The sequence below is a fragment of the Phoenix dactylifera genome, chromosome 8 (genome assembly GCF_009389715.1).
Source record: "Phoenix dactylifera cultivar Barhee BC4 chromosome 8, palm_55x_up_171113_PBpolish2nd_filt_p, whole genome shotgun sequence".
Lineage (NCBI taxonomy): Eukaryota > Viridiplantae > Streptophyta > Magnoliopsida > Arecales > Arecaceae > Phoenix > Phoenix dactylifera.
In genome coordinates, this window is record NC_052399.1 from 19933416 (window position 1) to 19953724 (window position 20309).

Consider the following 20309-nt stretch of genomic DNA (forward strand, 5'->3'; position numbering starts at 1 on the left):
ATAAAATGGAATTTTTATGCCTATTTAGTCCAACTCATTAAACATCAATTCGATAAACAAAATTGAAGCAAACTAAATTTTGTGGATTGGTTTCAAGCAGATTTTATCATTAATTGATTCGGTTTCGATTTTCTTTTTAGAAAACTGGTTAAAATTGATTGGGTTTCAAATATATCCCTAAGCCAGCCCTGCCTGAACATCCTTGATTGTCGCTCCTCTTCTTCTCCTTCTTCCAATATTGATTCTTCGAACATTTGCACTGCAGACTTCATTTGCACTGCAAGCTTCCTAAAACTAATCGATCATGAATCCTCTGTGCCATCAAAAAAGGTAGCCTTATGTATCATGCATAATATATCTTGTTTTGATGGCCGTCCATCTTCTCACGACGGTCATCAAGTGCCGTACAGCATCATGTGCTGCAAATAGCACAAAAGGTCCTGGGTCAACTTACCCATCCTCCCCACTCCCCTTCCTTGCCTTCCCTCCTCAACAACTCCCTGCCGGGCGGCAGCATCCCCACCACCACCACCAAACCCCCGCTCCTTGCTCCTCAGCCGCAACTCCCTCGTCCTCCGCTTCACATCCGCATCCGCTTCCTCCGGGGGCCCCGTCACAAAACCCACCACCTCCCCTCGCCGGCCCCACACCCGAATCCGCCAATCCTCGCCTTCCTCACGCTCTCAGCCGGCTGCCGGCTCCCAACTAACGCCAATTCCAGCGCCTCCGAGCCGGCCGCTGCGGTACAATCCACTCCTGGCGCTCCCCTTCCTAACCCGTCGATAAAAATCCCCTTCAGTAACCCGTCGTGGAATCCCGGAGTCCGGATACCCTTTCAGATTCCACTCCGGACCGGGTCCGGTCGGCGAAGTCAGGGCTGGCGGTAGGCCCTGAGGATGGAGGTTCAAGGTTAAGGTTTTACTCTAGGGCCCTTTGCCTTCCTCTCTCACTTCCTCCTCCCCTCTCTCCTTCCCCTGCTTTTCTCCTTCTCACCTCCCTCTTCCTCTTCCTATTTTCGATATACCCCATAATGGCATCGTACGGATCCGAATCATATCGAAATGATTGTTGGCTGGTACGGCCTCCGATATTAGTTTAGCAAACTCTGCCTCGAACCAATTGGTCAGTCATTTTGTAATGAACTTCGTCCAAAGATTCATGATGATACGTGTTGTGTTACGGGATTTCACCCCGGCAACAGCCCGCACACCGGCCCGAGCAAGGAAAGCGGCTGCGTCCTTTCCAAGATATTGTCCGCTCTGAGCCCTATGAGCGCGGAGCTCGCATGGGTGCGCACCCACCTGCAGGCGCGGAGCTCGTACAAGGAGCTTAAGTGTTCCTCACGATTTTGTCCCACAAAAGATTCTTCGTGAGAAAGGTTTTTAGGCCTCCTCATTATAAGGCACAGACCTTTCCGCTGATTAGCCGATGTGGACTAAAGTTTGGAACCCCATCTCACAACACAGCCCCCCAGCGGGAAGGTCTGTGCGTGGCCGGGGCCCTCCTTCTAGCGCCATCTATTGCGGGATTTTCACCCCGCAACAGCCCGCACACGGCCGAGCAGGGGAAGCGGCTGCATCCCTCCTGAGGTATTTTTCGCTCTGGGCCCCGCGGGCGCGGAGCTCGCACGGGGTGCGCACCCACCTGCAGGCGCGGAGCTCGTACAGGGGGCTTGGGCGTTCCTCACGGTTTTGTCCCACAAAAGGGCCCTCGTGAGAAAAAGTTTTAGGCCTCCTCATTATAAGGTACAGACCTTTTCACTGATTAGCCGATGTGGGACTAAAGTTCGGAACCCCATCCCACAACAACACGCTTATGGCCTAAACTGAGAATTTGGATGAAGCTTTCTAAGTGACTAAGTGGCTAGAAGATCGCTTGGACGGCAAAGACCACAGGCTAATTTTGCAAGTTAGGGGGCCCATCCACATTCTACCTAGCATCCCCGACATAAGCCTCACAAAACTATCATCATGGGAGGCCTTATCTAAGCCTACTGTGGATCAACAACAAGGCATCTAGCAATCATGGAAAATTTCTATCATTCGGATCTCAAAATTGGCTAATCAAAGTGAAAATTTTCTTTTATTTTTGAAAAGATCCTGATTAAGTATTTTATTTCACAACACTGAAAGGTTAGGTGAAGTAGCTGAAGATAGTTAATGTTGAAGAAGAATCTAACTAAATTTCACTATATAAATAGAGATCATGTAACTTAATTTTAATCATTAAGAAAAGAAAAGAGACTCACACCCTACTTGCACCTTTTTTTATTAATTTAAGCATGTTTGAAGGATTTTTTTTTCTTATTGAATCAAGTATGAAATATGAGGCCATTTATAATCGATGAAATCCCAAGATGAAAAGGCTGATCAGACCATACACAAAAGGACAAATAATAATAATAATAATAATAATAATAATATAAAAAAAATAATAAAATAAAAAAAAAAAAACAGATCAATCATATACGAGCTTTGTGTACTTTTTTTCTTTAACAACTAAAGGAAGGCTTTCTTACATTAGAATAATTCCAAATTACAAGGCAGCGATGCAGATTTTTTTCTCCGAACTAATATTTATTTTTCATCGTACTAAAAGCATGGGATCCTCCATATATATATATATATATATTATATATATATATATATATATATGTACACCCTTCAGTACAGAACCCCCAAAATTGTAAGACTAGGTAAGCGGCCGGCCAAGTCGGGCGGCTAATATATATATATATATACACACACACACACATACACACATACACACTCATATTTTCACAAGATATCTTCACATAATGGAACAGGCGTTTGGGTTATCATCACTGAAGATGGACCGGGCCCTCTCGTCAACGATGTGGGAGTATGTCGGGTTCTGGTAGTAGCCATGCATGTCAGAATCGTTGTACCCATGCTTATAGTAGTTGTAGGAGTGTGGTTTGGAGTTGAAGATTAGGTGGTGGGCCGGGGTGGGTAGTGCTGGTGGTAGTACTCCTGGGCGTAGGTCCGATACTCCACGTTGTAGGGATAGGGCCACAGCACCGCCCGCCTCCCCGTCTTCCTCACTGCCTTCAGCACCTTCTTCTGGTCCACGTACCCAGTGACCGTCACCTTTTGCTGCACCATGTCTATGTGCACATCATCCACCCCTGTAACACAAAAGAACAATGATATGGTAAGCCCGAGGACCATTTGAAATAGTTAAATAAGAAGATTAGAGAAGCAGGATATATAATTTTTTCGTTACTCTGCATAAGAAAAATGAAGAGAACTTCTTAATTAATTTCTCCCCAGCAGCAAAAGTTTGGTTTGGTTATTGGCTATATATACCTTCCAACTTAAGAAGTGCCTTCCTTATTTTGCTCTCGCATCCAGAGCAGTCCATGTGAACGCACATCTCAACTATCTGTACAACCACCAAAATATATATATGTATCTCATCAGAAGACTATCATCGACTTGCTCAGGCCTAGCCTCCACAAGCATTTAGTATGATAAGATACTGATAGCGAGAAGAAGGTAAGGAAAAGAGAAGCAGGGGCTTACCGTCATCTTGGCTTGTGCTTCTGAGATCTTGCTCGTTGCAGCTCTCTTTCTAACACTTTCTTACGAGAGGAAAGCTATCTATTCTTGGTTGGGAACAATAAGCTTGATGTGCAAGCCATTGCACTGCGTGCGGCTATATATAGATGGACATAGTGTGATCTTTGCGTCCCTAATGGTGGAGAGATGGGAGAGTATGACACAGATTTAATATTTCTTAAAGACTTACACCCGCCAGTCAAGTGAACAAATAGATAAAAAAAGACAAAATCAACGGAATCGACAGTATCTTATATTAACGCGCCTTTCTCCATTTTTCCAAGAAAAGCAACATTTAAACCAATCAGTACATGCCACGTTACCTTGATTCCTTCGAGCAAGTGGTCCGTTACTTTCCTGAAAGTTGCAAGGAAAGTACGTGGGCCACGACGGCAGAACCGGGCCAACAGTACAATGCACAGGAATCTAGGGAGAGGAGGTGCACTGCCAAACACAAAATACTAAAAGCCAGCAATATAAATGCAACACGTAGCAAAAAAGCAAGTCGAACGCTTGTATAAGAAAACGTGGGGAGAACCTATTGGGTGGATTGACATGCGGACAGCCGGCGCAGGAAAAGGAGGATCGTCGGGCGGTGGCAGTCCAACGAGCGGGGCGGTCGTAACCGACCCTGTCCCGCGATTGTTCGTGGTGAATTGACGAAACTAACCCTGGCGTTACCCCAATTCGAAGGAAGGGTTCGGACTTCGGGGGAAGAAAAGACAACGGCGAACGTGTCACGTGAGAAGGCCTACGTGGCGGTAATATATTGGGCAGACAGAATATCGGGTTGGAACCTACAAGGCTACGTCGAATGTCTCCTCGCCAAGATATTGGGGTCGTGGGACCCAACGACGACGTGGTCGATGAGTACGAATATATCTTTATTATAGTTTTCCAATAACATCGTGCCACGTCTCACGGTCGGTACATGGTTGCTGTCGCTCTTCGGAGAGGGCAAGTACTGCCTTACGTAAAACGGTGAGTTCGGCGAACCTGCGGATAAACAAACCGTAGGAACGGGATTATCAGATCTGACGGCAGGCATTACACAGTGGCCATCCTTTACGAATCCCGTGAATTGGTTTGATGCCGGGACCGGATTGGGTCCATTGGATTCCTCACCTATACACCGCACCAGCCAACAGTCAGAAAGCACTTGGTAGTTTCGGAAGGGTCAGAGCCCAGCTTTATTTGTTTGTTTGTTATACTAAGCTTCATTCTTCCTTTATATGGGGTAGTAGGAAAATCGTATCGTGCAGCTTGACTTGCTTTGAGATCAGTAAGAACCAAATTGAATGAGATGACCGAGGTAAGAAAGAACTAGTTGCCTTCGAGGATGACTTATAAGAAGTCCACTTGTCGGAAAGTTTCTAGTGGAGAACCTTTCGATGTCTAAATCAGAATAATAAGGCAACAGTGTGGAAGGAAGAAATTTTGTAAAGTAGAATCTCGGAATAAGCTTACCTGAGGACCCCCAGACCATCCCTTTATATAGATTAGTATACCGATCTGTTACTTGATTTGGCATGATGTGCTTTAATTGCAAGGTAAAGGTCAGTTGCACGTTTACAATGTAAAAATTATCTCGCGTGACCAATGCGGCAGTAATTACGCCGATCGTGCATTGAGTGCAGTGTTATCATAACTGCCGGTCTTTATAGCTTAAGCAGAGTGCTTCCTTGGTTTTTTTATGAAGTTATTCACCTAGGTTAATACCAAGACCAAAAAAGTTGGTCTAATCCAAGGTCCAGATGGCCAACACTTTCCCCATCGAGTACCATACAAAAAGATATGTTAGCCAAATCCAAGAACTTGTTTGGTTTGTGAAAAAAATTTACCTCACTGAAATATTTTTTTTCTAAAAAATTGATGCCCGAGTCTGATATTTAGGAAAGAGATTTTTGCATTTTTTGTTAATGATGGAAAAGTGGCATAAAAAAACAGACTTTTCAAATGAGTTAAGTTTGGTGGATCATCTACTTTCCGAGAAATGTTAACTAAATTGCCTATATGTCCTTAGTAAAAGGACTACAAGTAAAAAATGATTTGCATAATTTTTAGAATTAGATGCTTGGAATACCAAGATCCGGAGGTTTTGAAGGTTCAACGTAAAAAAGATCAGAATATATTTTAATAGCTATTTTTAAATATTTTAACAATTAAAATTACCATAATTCATAATATATATTTTAATAGCTATATTTAAATTATTTGAATACGAAATATTTTAAAATATTTTTAAAATTTTAAGTTAGCCATTAAAAATATTTGTTGGGTTGAGTTTTAGTAATTGTTAGATAATTTTGTTATACTGTGATAATTTTAAATAGTTACTAATATATTTTTATATTAAAATTACTACAACTTTTTTATATTATGGTAATTTTTACTAGTATATTTTTAATAGTATTAAAAAGAGCATGATGGCTTTAGGGCATTTTTGAAAAAAAATCTACCATAATTTCTGTTGCTGGTGGTCCAAACCGAGAACGATTGACACGACGGTGTGAACGGGGTTCCGCCTGAGTTGTCTTGGTTGGTGCTGGTTGCGCTCCACCTTCCGCCAAGGAACCTGCAAACAAGCCTTGCACCACCACCAGGGTGGTGATGGCCCTCCGACGGTCAAGTCAGAGGAGATTGGAGGAGGAGAGATGATAATCACAAGTGGGAGAGAGTGCTCTGGGAGGTATTGCTTACCCCCCTTCTCCCCCCAGCCGCATATATACCTGGCTGGGAGGTCTCTCAGGGGGTTTGTCGTCGTGGGGCACGATAGAATGGCCACTGACATGGCCGTTACGGGGCGTCGTGGAGCAGCGCTGGGTACGGTCATGCAGGGCGTAGTGGAGCTACAGGAGATCGTGGCAGCATCGGGTACAGCCGTTGCAGGGAGTAGTGGAGCAGGAGGCCGCGGCGTGCCTCTGGAGAATAGCCTGTCGTTATCAAAAGATCTCCGACTCGGGGTCGGAATGCTGGATCATAGGCAGCCGACCCGGGGTCGGGCTGCGAAGCCGAGGAGGTCCGACTCGGGTCGGAGTGCTGGATCATAGGGCAGCCGACCCGGGGTCGGGCTGCGGAGCCGAGGAGGTCCGACTCGGGGTCGGAGTGCTGGATCATAGGGCAGCTGTAGCTTTCCTGGATACGCGTGCCGATCACGTGGGGCATGGCGGCTCAATTCCCCCATAACAGTAGCCCCCCACTTCCGAGCCTGGAACCAGAAGGGGAACAGGTGAAGGGAGTGATGTTTCGAGATTGCCGCCATCCTTCGGAGAGGCGCGCGCGCTTCAAGCTTCCCGCCTTCTTTATGGCGTATGGCGGTTGCTGCTGACCTGGCAACCTGAGGATTTCGGCGGACATCCTTCCTTAATGGTGTCGATTCGCCTTTGGGGTGCGAGCGACCCTTCGGCGGCCAGGCGTCTTCTGGCGTCATCGAGGTGTCACTTGCCCTTTCGCCTATTTAATCGGGGGCCCTCCCCCGTCCGTCTTCTTCTTTACGGACATTTTCGAGTTTCTCCTTTGCGCTACCATTGTTGCCGCCGAAACGTTCGCTTGCTTTTCCTTTGACGCTCTCGGAGCCGTTCTTCCTCCTCTTCAAGTGAGTTTCCCACTCTTCTACTTTGAGCTCTTCATACTTTTTCTTTTTGTACTAGTGCACCCCAGTCGTTCCGGCCGTTCCCTCCTTCTTGACCCCGTCCTGACCGTAGATTGGCCATTAGGGATGGGCGAAGTGGGAGCAGATAGCATCAAGTCAAAACTGGTCGCCGAGGACTTAGACGGATTTGTGGCTCGGTACCACCTTCCCGAGGCCTGCAATGTCACGCTCCCAGGGCCTGAGGAGAGGATGTCTCATCCTCCTCGAGGGAAGATCGCCATCAATGAGGGCATCCTCCAGGCCGGGTTCCGCTTTCCCCCTTCAGACCTAGTCTTACAGGTGCTCCGGGGTTTAGGAATGGCACCGACGCAACTGGTGCCGAACTCGTGGCGTGCTCTGACGGTCTTCCAGGTTCTCTGTCGCTTGCATGCGATTCCCGCCACCTTGAACGTTTTCTGGGAGCTCTACGCCTGAGCGCCACCCCCAGGACAAAGGGTGGTGGTGCTTCGCAGCGCGGCGAGGGTGCGGCCTTGTCAAGGAGGGTCCTACCTCCATTCACCACTGGAAGGAGCGCTTCTTTTTCGTTGATGCAGACCCCTCCTGGGAAATCAGGGCAATCTGGGGGACGCCGGTGAAGTCCCCAATTGGCCTGTCGAAGTTGTCAGGGAGGAATCCGAGGGCGTCGCCGCCTTGAAGGGGTTGGTCGCGAGGCCAGCTTCCCCCGGTGGGCCGCCTTATTTCTGAGGATACCTTGGTGAACGTCGGTTTGAGCTCGGTCCCCACGACCGTGAGTCCGCCATCGTTTCTTTAGCTCTTTTCTTCTCTTTCGTTCCTACTTCCTTTCGGTTTCTCAGTCCCTGACCATCCCGTCCTTCTTGCAGAGGTCGACGACGTCATGCGGTCGGTGAAGTCGAAGGCTGTTGGTAGGGCGTCCCTGCTGGAAGCAGTCCGGAGGAGAAAACGAGCTCTTCCGAGCGGGGCCCCACCGACGAAGAAGTCCCGTAAGGAGATACCTCCGATGCCGACCGACGAGTCCGGGCCCACCGGTCAGGGAGATGTCGTGGGCACCGACCGGCAGCTGACGCTGTATCAGCCCTCCGGTGGTAAGGTTGCCGCTACTCCGGAGGTGCCACCTGAGCCTGCTCAAGACGGACGGGTCGGACGTGATCGGTCCCCGACCCGGCCTTCGACTCGGTCGGCTCCTGATGACTCGAGGAGGGACGCGCCGAGGCCCCGGCCGAGCGGGACCCTATCAATTCCTGGGGCGACCCCCGCCCCGAGCGCGATCAGCCGGACTCTTCCCCAGGCGATGGATAAGGGTAAGGCTGCAGAACCACCATCCGGCTCCGGGGAGAAATCGGGGTCTGCCTTCACTACCGATGGCGCCCGAAATCTCATCGAAACAGTGTTGCTGGAGAAGGACCGTCGGCGGGTCCGGGAGTTGGATGTCTCTGACGTTGGGGCCGCCAGCTGCGTCTGTCTCATGTCGGTGAGTGTTCTTCTGGCCGTCTTTCACCATTTATTGGCTCTGTTGTTCTCCGCCTGACTCCCTTATTTTTCCTATTTCTTAGCTCGCCCAGTACATGATCCGTCTGGAGGAGTGCTACAAGGAACAGGCGGGGCTTTTGGCGAAGGCCGAGGACCGGCTGAAAGCAATGGAAGAGGGAGGCCGGGCTGCGGCAGCAGGACGACCGGGGACCTCGAGGCGAGGCTCCGGGAGGCCGAAAGCGGGCACTCGGCTTCGCCGCCCTGGAGGAGCAACTGTCAGAGGCTCCGGGAGCAACTCAAAGCCGCCTCGGGCCTCGAAAGCAGGGTCAAGAAGCGGAGGAACGGCTGAAAAGCAGTCCCGGAAGATCGCGGACTATCGAGAGCGGTGGGAGAAGGCCCAGCGGTCTGCCGACAACGCCTGCGACCGAATCCGCTCTTTTGAAGCCAAACTAGGCGAACTGGAGTCGGCCCTGGAGAAGTCATGCACGGACGTCCAAGAGCTCCGTTCGCGCCTGAAGGAAGCCGAGGCCGCTCGGGTTGCTACCGAGGCGAAGCATAAAGAGGCTCAGGCTGATCTGCTGAGGGTCTCCTCTGAGGCCGAAGCCGGATTGTGCGAAGGTCTTGGGAGCCAAGGCTCAGATTATGGAGCGAGCTGAGGCGGAGCTGGCCGAGAAGAGGGCGGAAATCGGGCGTCAGCGGTAAGGCTTATCGCCAGTCCGCCGAGTTCGCCCATGATATGTCGGAGGCAGTGCGACCTATCGCCAGTCTGACGAGTTTGTCCATGACGCGTCGGACGCGGGGCCGAAGCCTTCACCTTGGGCTTCGAGGAGGGGCCTGGCAAGGTGGTCGGCTAAGTATCCCGAAGTTGATCTGAGCGAGATCTCCCTCCTGGACTCCTCTCCGCGCCATCGCCTGCTGGTTCTCCTGCTGCTCTCCCTACCTCCCGCGGACGAGCCCGGCAGTCCCGACCCGGGATTCCTCCAAGCTGACCTCTTACCTTTCATTGTCTTTTTTATTTTGTATGTCGGCGTTTTTGCCCAATTGTATGGGCCCGGCCCTGAAAAATTAATGCACGTTGAATATTTCTTCATCTCGCCCTCGTCCTCTTTTTTTTTTTTTTTTTTTTGTTTTTTTTTAGCTCTTGGTTGCTTCTTGCTGGACTTTGATTCCCGAATTCTTCCGGCGCTAGGCCAGGCATCGAGGGTTAAAACCTCAGGAAACTCTTCCGGCGCCTAAGCCAGGCATCGAGGGTTAGGCCTCAGGAAATTCTTCCGGCGGCTAAGCCAGGCATCCGAGGGTTAGGCCTCAGGAAATTCTTCCGGCGCTAAGCCAGGCATCCGAGGGTTAGGCCTCAGAAAACTCTTCCGGCGCTGAGCCAGCATCCGAGGGTTAGGCCTCAGGAAACTCTTCCGGCGCTAGGCCAGGCATCCGAGGTTAGGCCTCAGGAAACTCTTCCGGTGCTAAGCCAGGCATCCGAGGGTTAGGCCTCAGGAAATTCTTCCGGCGCTAAGCCAGGCATCCGAGGTTAGGCCTCAGAAAACTCTTCCGGCGCTGAGCCAGGCATCCGAGGGTTAGGCCTCAGGAAACTCTTCCGGCGCTAGGCCAGGCATCCGAGGGTTAGTCCTCAGGAAATTCTTCCGGCGCTAAGCCAGCATCCGAGGGTTAGGCCTCAGAAATTCTTCCGGCGCTAGGCCAGGCATCCGAGGGTTAGGCCTCAGGAAATTCTTCCGGCTAGCCAGCATCCGAGGGTTAGTCCTCAGGAAATTCTCCGGCGCTAAGCCAGGCATCCGAGGTTAGCCTCAGGAAATTCTTCCGGCGCTAGGCCAGGCATCCGAGGGTTAGGCCTCAGGAAATTCTTCCGGCGCTAAGCCAGGCATCCGAGGGTTAGGCCTCAGGAAATTCTTCCGGCGCTAAGCCAGGCATCCGAGGTTAGGCCTCAGGAAATTCTTCCGCTCGCTGTCGGCCAAGGCTAGCGCAAGCCGAAGCGACCGGTCGGCGGCTTCCGGCTAGTCTGCTCCCGGGATGATCATCGGGTTAGCAGGCATCTGAGGGTTGTCAAGCCTCAGGGAAATTCCGCTCGTTGGTCGGCCAAGGCTGGCGCAAGCCGAGGCGACCCGGTCGGGGCTTCCGGCTAGTCTGCTCCCGGGATGATCATCGGGTTAGCCAGGCATCCGAGGGCCGAGCCTCGGGAGATTCCACTCGTTGGTCGGCCTAGGCTGGCGCAAGCCGAGGCGACCGGTCGGGGCTTCCGGCTAGTCTGCTCCCGGGATGATCATCGGGTTAGCCAGGCATCTGAGGGTTGTCAAGCCTCAGGGAAATTCCGCTCGTTGGTCGGCCAAGGCTGGCGCAAGCCGAGGCGACCGGTCGGGGCTTCCGGCTAGTCTGCTCCCGGGATGATCATCGGGTTAGCCAGGCATCTGAGGGTTGTCAAACCTCAGGGAAATTCCGCTCGTTGGTCGGCCAAGGCTGGCGCAAGCCGAGGCGACCGGTCGGGGCTTCCGGCTAGTCTGCTCCCGGGATGATCATCGGGTTAGCCAGGCATCCGAGGGCCGAGCCTCGGGAGATTCCACTCGTTGGTCGGCCTAGGCTGGCGCAAGCCGAGGCGACCGGTCGGGGCTTCCGGCTAGTCTGCTCCCGGGATGATCATCGGGTTAGCCAGGCATCTGAGGGTTGTCAAGCCTCAGGGAAATTCCGCTCGTTGGTCGGCCAAGGCTGGCGCAAGCCGAGGCGACCGGTCGGGGCTTCCGGCTAGTCTGCTCCCGGGATGATCATCGGGTTAGCCAGGCATCTGAGGTTGTCAAGCCTCAGGAAATTCCGCTCGTTGGTCGGCCAAGGCTGGCGCAAGCCGAGGCGACCGGTCGGGGCTTCCGGCTAGTCTGCTCCCGGATGATCATCGGGTTAGCCAGGCATCCGAGGCCGAGCCTCGGGACATTCCACTCGTTGGTCGGCCACTTGTCGCTCGCCGCCCATCGGGGTTTCTCTGTGCCCAGCCGCGACCTGTTTCTCCTCTCCTCCAAGCGTTGCCTGGGGGAACACGAGAAGGGTATTAAACGCTAATTAATGCGTTACCTGGGAAATCGGATCGCCAGTTGCTGCTGGTGAGGAGTGTTAGTTGAGCGCCGCGATACGCGGTTCTTCGAGGAGGATGCGCCTGGGCGCGAGCGGAACACGTGGACCTAGGGTATACGTCACCCGGATCGTCCTGCACAAAGAATGCGATTTAAGGAGAATGACGCTTAGAAATCGCGGGGAGATACGCCTCGGGAGCCGGAACGGCTCCGGATTCAGTGCGCCTGCATTTATTGGAGCCACCCGTATCGGAACTACCAGGGGGCCGCAGCTTGGCTATAAATACAGGTGCAGGTACATGGAATTTGCCAAGCCGGAGCTGCAGGTTGCCATGGATCGCGGACCTCCTCCTTGGCATATGACTGAGAGACTCCTGTCGAAGGAAGGGGAGGCGCTCCCCTTACAACTTCAGCCAACTAGCCGTTTCATCTGGGATCAACAAGGAGGTCTCCCCGGCGGAACTCCGCTCTAGGCGTTTCATCCGGGATCACATCTCCCCTCCTTGAAGTCAGCCTCCCGGTTGAGCTCTGCGCCAGACGCTCAATCCGGACCGCGCCTCCATATACTCTTCCCCCTTGAATCCCTTCTCTTCCCTACCACTGGGAAGATGGGAATATCCTTTGGAGGCGGCGTTCCCCTGGGGGCAGCGGAGCTTCTTCTGCGGCGGCTCCTCCTCTTTTTGGTGAGTGCTGGATGGCGCCTCCGGTTAGAAGCACCCACTTCTGGTGGGACTGCAGCCGCCCTGGGTTGAGGGTTTGGGTCCCCACCTCTTCTTTACTTTCTTTACTCCCTAATTCCCCTCTGGGAATTCCTTGTAATCACACGAGCACGCCACTGTAACCAGAAATTATTGAAATGAAAAGTATCGCACCTTTTTTAAATTGTCTTTCTGGCTTGTTGTTCTACTGGTAATACATCCGCAGGTTAGCGAATTCCAGCCCTTGGAATTTCTCGCCATCTAGGGCTTCCAACTGGTAGGAGCCAGGTCGGTTTTACCCAACGAACTTTATAGCGGGCCTTCCCAATTTGGCGCTAGCTTCCCACCTTCTCCGGTAGGTTGAGATGCCTTAGCTCGCGCTCAGCACCAGATCTCCAATTCTGAAAAGCTTCGGTCGGACTTTGGAGTTGTAAATATCGGGCCACCTCTGCTGATCATTGCCATCCGTACCTGAGCCATTTCCTTGCCTCTTCCAAGAGATCCAAGTTCCCTCGGAGTTGCTCTGAATTGGCCTCGGGTCGGTGCGCGGCCACCCGAGGCGAGGGTAGTCCGAGCTCCACGGGGGCAACGGCTTCCGTGCCATAGGTTAGGCTGAAAGGCGTCTCTCCAGTAGGAGTCCGTTGTGTGGTCCGATAACGCCCAAAGGACATTCTCGAGTTTCCTCGACCCAAGCTTGCCCCATCCGGCCGATCCGCGCTTTGATACCTTGGAGGATTGTCCGATTTGTGACCTCGGCCTCGCCGTTGGTTTGGGGGATGCGACACGGATGTGAACCGAATGCTCGATCCCGAATTCCTCGCAGAAGTCCCGGAAGTGCTTGTATCAAACTGTCGACCGTTATCCGAGATGAGGACCCCGAGGTTACTCCAAATCGGACACATGATGTTCTTCTTCACGAACTTCCGGACTTGTGCCTCCGTGAATGGTGGCCAGTGGCTCTGCCTCCACCCACTTGGCTGAAGTAGTCACGATGGCGACAATCAAAAATTTCCGCTGGGCCGAAGCGACGGGGAATGGTCCGAGGATTATACCATTCCCCACTGTGCGAAGGGCCAGGGCGCCGGTGATTGGCGCCAAGGGGACAGAGGGGACTCTCTGGACGTTGGCGTGGCGCTGGCAGGCGTCGCATTTCCGCACGTGGCCTTCGAGTCCTCCAACAAGGTCGGCCAATAGTAGCCTTGCCTCATGATCTTATGCGCCAAGGACTAAGCCCCAAGTGCGATCCGCAGATGCCTTCGTGGACTTCGCCGAGGGCGTAGGCCGCTTCCGGCGGGGCGGAGGCACCTTAAGAGGGGGGCGGTTAAACGAAGGTCGATACAGCCTCCCTTCATAAAGTACGTAGTGGGCGGACTTCTTTACAAGCCGCCGGGCCTGATCTTCGTCTTCAGGGAGGATTCCCTTCGGCGAGGTAGGCGACGAGCGGGTCCATCCAAGACGGCTCCGGATCAATTGCCATCACCGCTCCAGCCCGTCAATGCTCGGGGCATCCAGGGTCTCCAGGTAGATTGCCCTCGACAAGTTGTGCGCGTCCCTGCGTCCACTAGGCGGGACAACCTTCGGCCTGGCATTTTCGCTCCTCGGGACCTGCTGAATGTCAACACTGCCGAGGATCGGGAATGAGTGTTGCACCTTCCGGACGTAGCTCTGCATGGTCGGGCCTCGCGCCTCGAACTCCCCTCGAACCCTGCCCGACCACCAGCTGGGAGTCGGTGAAGACTTTCAGACGCCGGATGCCGAGCTCCTTGGCGAGTTTGAGTCCCGCGACTAGGGCCTCGTACTCCGCCTCATTGTTGGTCACTGGAAATCCGAACCTCAAGGCATACTCGGCTATCACTCCATCGGGATTGGTGAGGACCAGCCCAGCCCCTCCACCTTCAGGGTTCGACGACCCGTCAATGTGGAGCGTCCAGATCGGGAGATCGAGGCTGGGTGTCTCCGGCGGCTTAGGTTCCGCCTCCTGCACAGTGCACTCAGCGAGAAAGTCCGCGAGCACCTGGGCCTTGATGGCTGGTCGGGGGCTGGTAGCGGATGTCGAACTCACCAAGTTCTACTGCCCACTTCACCAGCCGTCCCGCATTCTCTGGATTGCTGAGAATCTGCCGCAGTGGTGATCGGTCAAAAGGGTGACAGAATGAGCCTGGAAATAGGGGCGAAGCCTCCTGGTCGCAGTCAGCAGCGCGAAGGCGATCTTCTCAGCCTTCGTGTACCGCGTCTCGGCATCCCGGAGGACTCGGCTTGATGTAGTATACAGGCTTCTGAAGTCTGCCTCTTCCCGAACCAGTACTGCGCTGACTGCGGTTGGGGAGACCGCCAGGTAAAGGTAGAGCATCTCCCCCTCTTGCGGCTTGGACAGCAGGGGAGGAGACGCCATGTACTCCTTGAGCTGGTCGAACGCCGCATGACATTCGGCCGTCCAGAGGAAGTCTTTTGGGCGCTTCAACACCTTGAAGAATGGTTGGCAGCGTTCGGCCGACTTTGCCACAAATCGTCCGAGCGCGGCGACCCTTCCAGCGAGCTCCTGAACCTCCTTCACTTTGGTCGGAGGGGACATATCTTGGATGGCTTTGATCTTGTCCGGGTTGGCCTCGATCCCGCGCTGGTTGACAATGAAACCGAGGAACCTCCCGGCCGAAGCACCAAAAGCGCACTTCGCTGGGTTTAGCTTCATGCGAAACTTTCGCAAGGTGGTGAAAGTCTCCTCCAGATCTGCAATGTGCTGGTCTGCATGGCGGCTTTTTACCAGCATATCGTCCACGTACACCTCCATATTCCGGCCGATCTGCTCCTTGAAGATTTTATTGACGAGGCGCTGGTAAGTGGCGCCAGCGTTCTTCAGACCGAAGGGCATTACCTTGTAACAGTACAGCCCCCGGTCTGTTATGAAGGCAGTTTTTTCCTCGTCCTGTGGAGCCATCATTATTTGGTTGTAGCCGGAGAAGGCGTCCATAAAAGACAGTAGCTGATATCCGGAAGTCGCGTCGACCAGTTGGTCTATCCGTGGAAGCGGAAAGCTATCCTTGGGGCACGCCTTGTTCAGGTCGGTGTAGTCGACGCACATCCTCCACTTCCCGCTCGCCTTCCGGACAAGTACGACGTTTGCCAGCCACTCGGGGTAGCTCACCTCTCTTATGAAACCTGCCTCCAAGAGTTTGTCTACCTCCTGGTCGACCACCCGGATCCGATCCGGGGCACAGTGTCTCTTCTTTTGCTTTACTGGTCGGTGGGTCGGGTCGACGTTGAGGGCGTGAGAAACGACCTCCGGGTCGATCCCAGGTACATCGGCCGCCGACCAGGCAAACACATCTGCATTGGCTCGGAGGAATTCCACTAACCGGAGCCGAGCTTCCAAGTCGAGGTTGGCACCGACCCGGACCGTGCGGTCCGGGCGGCCTTCTTCGAGGGGAACTTCGATTACGCCCTCGGCCGGCTCCCCGTGCCGCAAGGCCACTTCGTCTCTGGCGTCAAGTGACTCGACGCTTAGGGCCTCCATGGGCTTCTTCCTTTTGAGAGTTGCTAGGAAACACTGCCGTGCGGTCGGCTGGTCACCTCGGACCTCTCCAATCCCGGCCGCTGTGGGGAACCGCATGAGCAAATGGTAGGTAGAAACCACCGCGCGAAGGGCGTTCAGTCCGGGTCGTCCGAGGATAGCGTTGTAGGCCGAGGGGACACGGACGACCAAGAACCCGAGCCGCACCGTGGCTTCTGCGGGTGCAATGCCCGCAGTCACAGGCAGCTCGATGACACCTTCGGCCGAGATAGCGTCTCCAGTGAATCCTATGAGGGGGGTGGATGTTTTGTGCAACAATTGTCGGGAAAAGCCCATCTTTTGGAAGGCCTCGTAATACAAAATATCAGCTGAGCTTCCACTATCCACAAGAACACGCCTTACATCATAGTCCGCCATAGTGAGAGAGATCACCATGGCGTCATCGTGGGGAGTCTGAACCCCCTTTACATCTTCATCACAAAAAGTGATTACATTTCCGACCCGCTGCCTCTTCGCGACGGCCACTCCTGATACTTCCGCCGAGCCCCCTGCGTTCCTCACGGGCCGAGAGCAGCCCCAGTGATGGTGTGGATCACTCCCGCAACGGGTCGATTCTGCTCCCGAGGCTCCTGAGGGGCCGGGTCGGCTGGACGCGGGTCTGCGGGGGGACGTCGGTCGTTTACATATCGACCGAGACGCCCTCGGCGAATGAGAGCCTCGATCTCGTCCCGAAGCTGGAAGCAGTCTTCGGTATCGTGGCCGTGGTCTCGGTGGTACTCACAGTACGCCCGAGAAGGCTTCCTCCCAGGGATCTTCTTCATCTGCCTCGGGACCGGGAGGTCCTCCCGCCCCTTGACCTCCATGAGGATCTGGGCCCGGGGGGCCAGGAGTGGGGTGTACCGGTTGAAGCGTCGGTGCGGAGAACGAGGGCGTGTGGCGCCGTGGTTCCTTGCTGGTGACGGGCTTCTGCGCCGGCGTTGAGGCGTCGGGCTCCTCCTCTGGGGTGCCTCTTTTCGCCTTTTCTTCCCGGGCTTTAGAGGGGCCTCGGCGGCCTCCTTGTTCCGGTGGGAGGCTGCCTCCTCGGCGTCTGCATACTGGTTTGCCCGAGACAACAGCTCCGGGAAGCTCCGCGGCAGGCGTTTGTCCAGGGAGAAGGTGAGTCTGCCCTTCCGGAAGCCTCGCTTCAGGGCTGAGAGAGCCACCTCCTGGCTCAAATTCCGGACCTCCAGTGTTGCCTTGTTGAAGCGGGTGAGATAATCCCGCAGGCTCTCTCCCTCGTTCTGCCGGACATCGAAGAGGGAGTCGGAGACCAGTCTTCGCCGGCTACTGACGGCGAAATGGCTGATGAAGAGACGGGTGAACTGGTGGAAGGACTGGATGGAATTAGCCTCCAGGCCGGCGAACCACGCCCTTGCCGGGCCGCGGAGGGTCGCCGGGAAGGCCTTGCAGAGGAGAGGATCCGATGCTCCATGGAGGAGCATAAGAGTCCTGAAACTCTCCACGTGGTCCCGTGGGTCCGCCGCCCCGTCGTAGGGTTCGATCGCCGGCATTTTGAACCCCGGCGGGTTTAGGGTTCGCAGGATCCTTGAGGCAAGCGCCGGCTGGGAGGAGATTTCCAAGTCGGCGAAGGGATCTTTGGAGTGGCCCTTCAGGACCTGGAGCTGTCTGTGGAGATCGTCCACCCGCCGGTCCAGGGAGCGCGACCGGTGGGTGGGAGACAAGGAGCGGCGCGAGGGGGACCGACTGGAGTGCGGGCCCCTCGAGGACTGGGGTGTCTGAGAACGCGCCCGGGTCCGCCTCTCGTACCCCGCGCAGCTCCGATGAGAAGGTCCTGGCAGAATGGACCGCACTCGAGAATCCTCCCCGCGCCGGCGCTCCTCTCCATGGGAGAGGAAGGAGCGCGGGTTGTGAGGAAGAGGCGAGTGCTCGGGGAGCAGCGGCTCCTGAGCCCGCTGCGGCACCCGAGAGATCACACCCTGCAGATTCTGCACTGCCTCCGCGAGGGTGCGAACCTGCTGGGCTAGCTGGTCGAACTGAGCAGGTTCGACCATCTGAATGGGAGGAGAAGCGGTGGAATGCTGCTGAGAGTGTGTTGGGGACGCAGCAGCCTCCCGGCCAGAGGCGCGAGAGGCTCCGCGACCGGAAGCATTGGAAGCTCCGCGACCACCTCGCCGTGCCATTACGATCGTTCTGAGATTCGTGCCCTTCCTCTAGCGCCAACTGTTGCTGGTGGTCCAAACCGAGGACGATTGACACGACGGTGTGAACGGGGTTCCGCCTGAGTTGTCTTGGTTGGTGCTGGTTGCGCTCCACCTTCCGCCAAGGAACCTGCAAACAAGCCTTGCACCACCACCAGGGTGGTGATGGCCCTCCGACGGTCAAGTCAGAGGAGATTGGAGGAGGAGAGATGATAATCACAAGTGGGAGAGAGTGCTCTGGGAGGTATTGCTTACCCCCCCCTTCTCCCCCCAGCCGCATATATACCTGGCTGGGAGGTCTCTCAGGGGGGTTTGTCGTCGTGGGGCACGATAGAATGGCCACTGACATGGCCGTTACGGGGCGTCGTGGAGCAGCGCTGGGTACGGTCATGGCAGGGCGTAGTGGAGCTACAGGAGATCGTGGGCAGCATCGGTACAGCCGTTGCAGGGAGTAGTGGAGCAGGAGGCCGCGGCGTGCCTCTGGAGAATAGCCTGTCGTTATCAAAAGATCTCCGACTCGGGGTCGGAATGCTGGATCATAGGGCAGCCGACCCGGGGTCGGGCTGCGAAGCCGAGGAGGTCCGACTCGGGGTCGGAGTGCTGGATCATAGGGCAGCCGACCCGGGGTCGGGCTGCGGAGCCGAGGAGGTCCGACTCGGGGTCGGAGTGCTGGATCATAGGGCAGCTGTAGCTTTCCTGGATACGCGTGCCGATCACGTGGGGCATGGCGGCTCAATTCCCCCATAACAATTTCTATTCTATGAAAAAATAGCTTTTTTCATATCTTACATGAACTTTTTTTCATGAAATGCGAAAATTTTATTCTTATAGAAAATCTACTTTCCCATCTTTCTTATTTGAAAACTCTAACTAAATATAAGCTATTTTTTCATAGATCCGTTGACCACACTTTCCCTCCTCCTCTTTCCATGAACCAACCGAGTTCTAAATAATTTTTGCGATCAAAATGACTCGCCATCTATGAATTCTCGTGATATAAAATCACAGGCAGCTGCAGGTGCAAAACCATAACAAAACAAATTGATCTGTTTGATATACCAACCGCTTCCTGCTTATGCTCTTACAAAACAATCAAAGAATAAACTATCAACAAGAGTGTGGTAGCAAAGAATATACTAAGCATCCCTGTGCAGAAACTGCAACTTGACCTCTTATTTAAGGAAATATATGATTATGAAATATTAGAGGATTGAGGACTGCCGGCACGGCAGTCGTTACAATGAACAATATGAATTATATAGTTCCTTTGAAAATGACCTCCTGGTTTTCTTGCATCTAACTTTGGTTGGATGACCAAACTTCAAGAGTAGTGAAGAAGACATGGTTATTTTGTCAATGCATGCAAAATTTTGATATATTGAAGTATATGGACAAATAAAATAATGTACCAAGAGTTGATAAATGGAAAGAGATGCTTTTGGATCCAGGGTGGCTTTAGTAGCGGTGGAGGGGGACACCTCTTGTTTTGGGATATTCGGGCTATGGTGAGTGATGGTATGACCTTTCAGACTAAGCATGTGTTCAGAAAGACTAATGGAGCTATGGACTGGGTGGCTTTTTATGGAGCTAGTCACTCCAGAGGTATTCTGTGAATTAGAAAAGGAGAGCTACTTAGAGCGCTTCAAGATTTGTTGTTTTCTGATTTTATTGAGTGTATCCATACTCGAACTGTATGAATCATCGGTTTTATTAAAACAAAAATGCTTTCAAATATTAGGCTAGGGGGAGGATGGGAGGAGAAAACTATACCACACTCATGAGCCTTCTCCAAGCCGATATAAAGAAACTTCATCGCGCCAGTCACTGCTCAATTACTTGACATGACAATAAGAGTACTGATCTGATACACAGGAAATAGGTGGTCTCAAGCAGGAGCTTTGATGCTCTCACCAATCACCAACTACCATGTTACACCAGTAAGCTGAGTGACCAGAGAGCTTGGATGCAAAATTATCCTAAACATGCTCCTGCTTATCATAGAATCGAATAAAATGTTTTCGTGAACAACCATAACATCCATGCAAACTGTCATCGAGTAGAGCGTGGTTTTCCACCAATCCAAGAAACAGGACCTAATAACTCGTAATCAATTTATTGAATTAATATGGAGCACAACTAATAGATTGATTACTTTATTAGGCTAGAACAGAATCTT

The 20309-nt window shown here is 53.3% G+C and overlaps 1 protein-coding gene across 1 annotated transcript; it reads right to left on the reverse strand.

The window, feature by feature from the left end:
- Nucleotides 1–2686: 2686 nt before the first annotated feature.
- On the reverse strand, nt 2687–3756 carry LOC103723055 (heavy metal-associated isoprenylated plant protein 28-like). Its single transcript, XM_008813849.4, is given in 4 exon segments — nt 2687–2969; nt 2972–3148; nt 3330–3405; nt 3546–3756. Coding segments are annotated over 4 exon segments (438 nt in total). The 5' UTR covers nt 3552–3756; the 3' UTR covers nt 2687–2790.
- Between the last annotated feature and the right edge of the window lie 16553 nt (nt 3757–20309).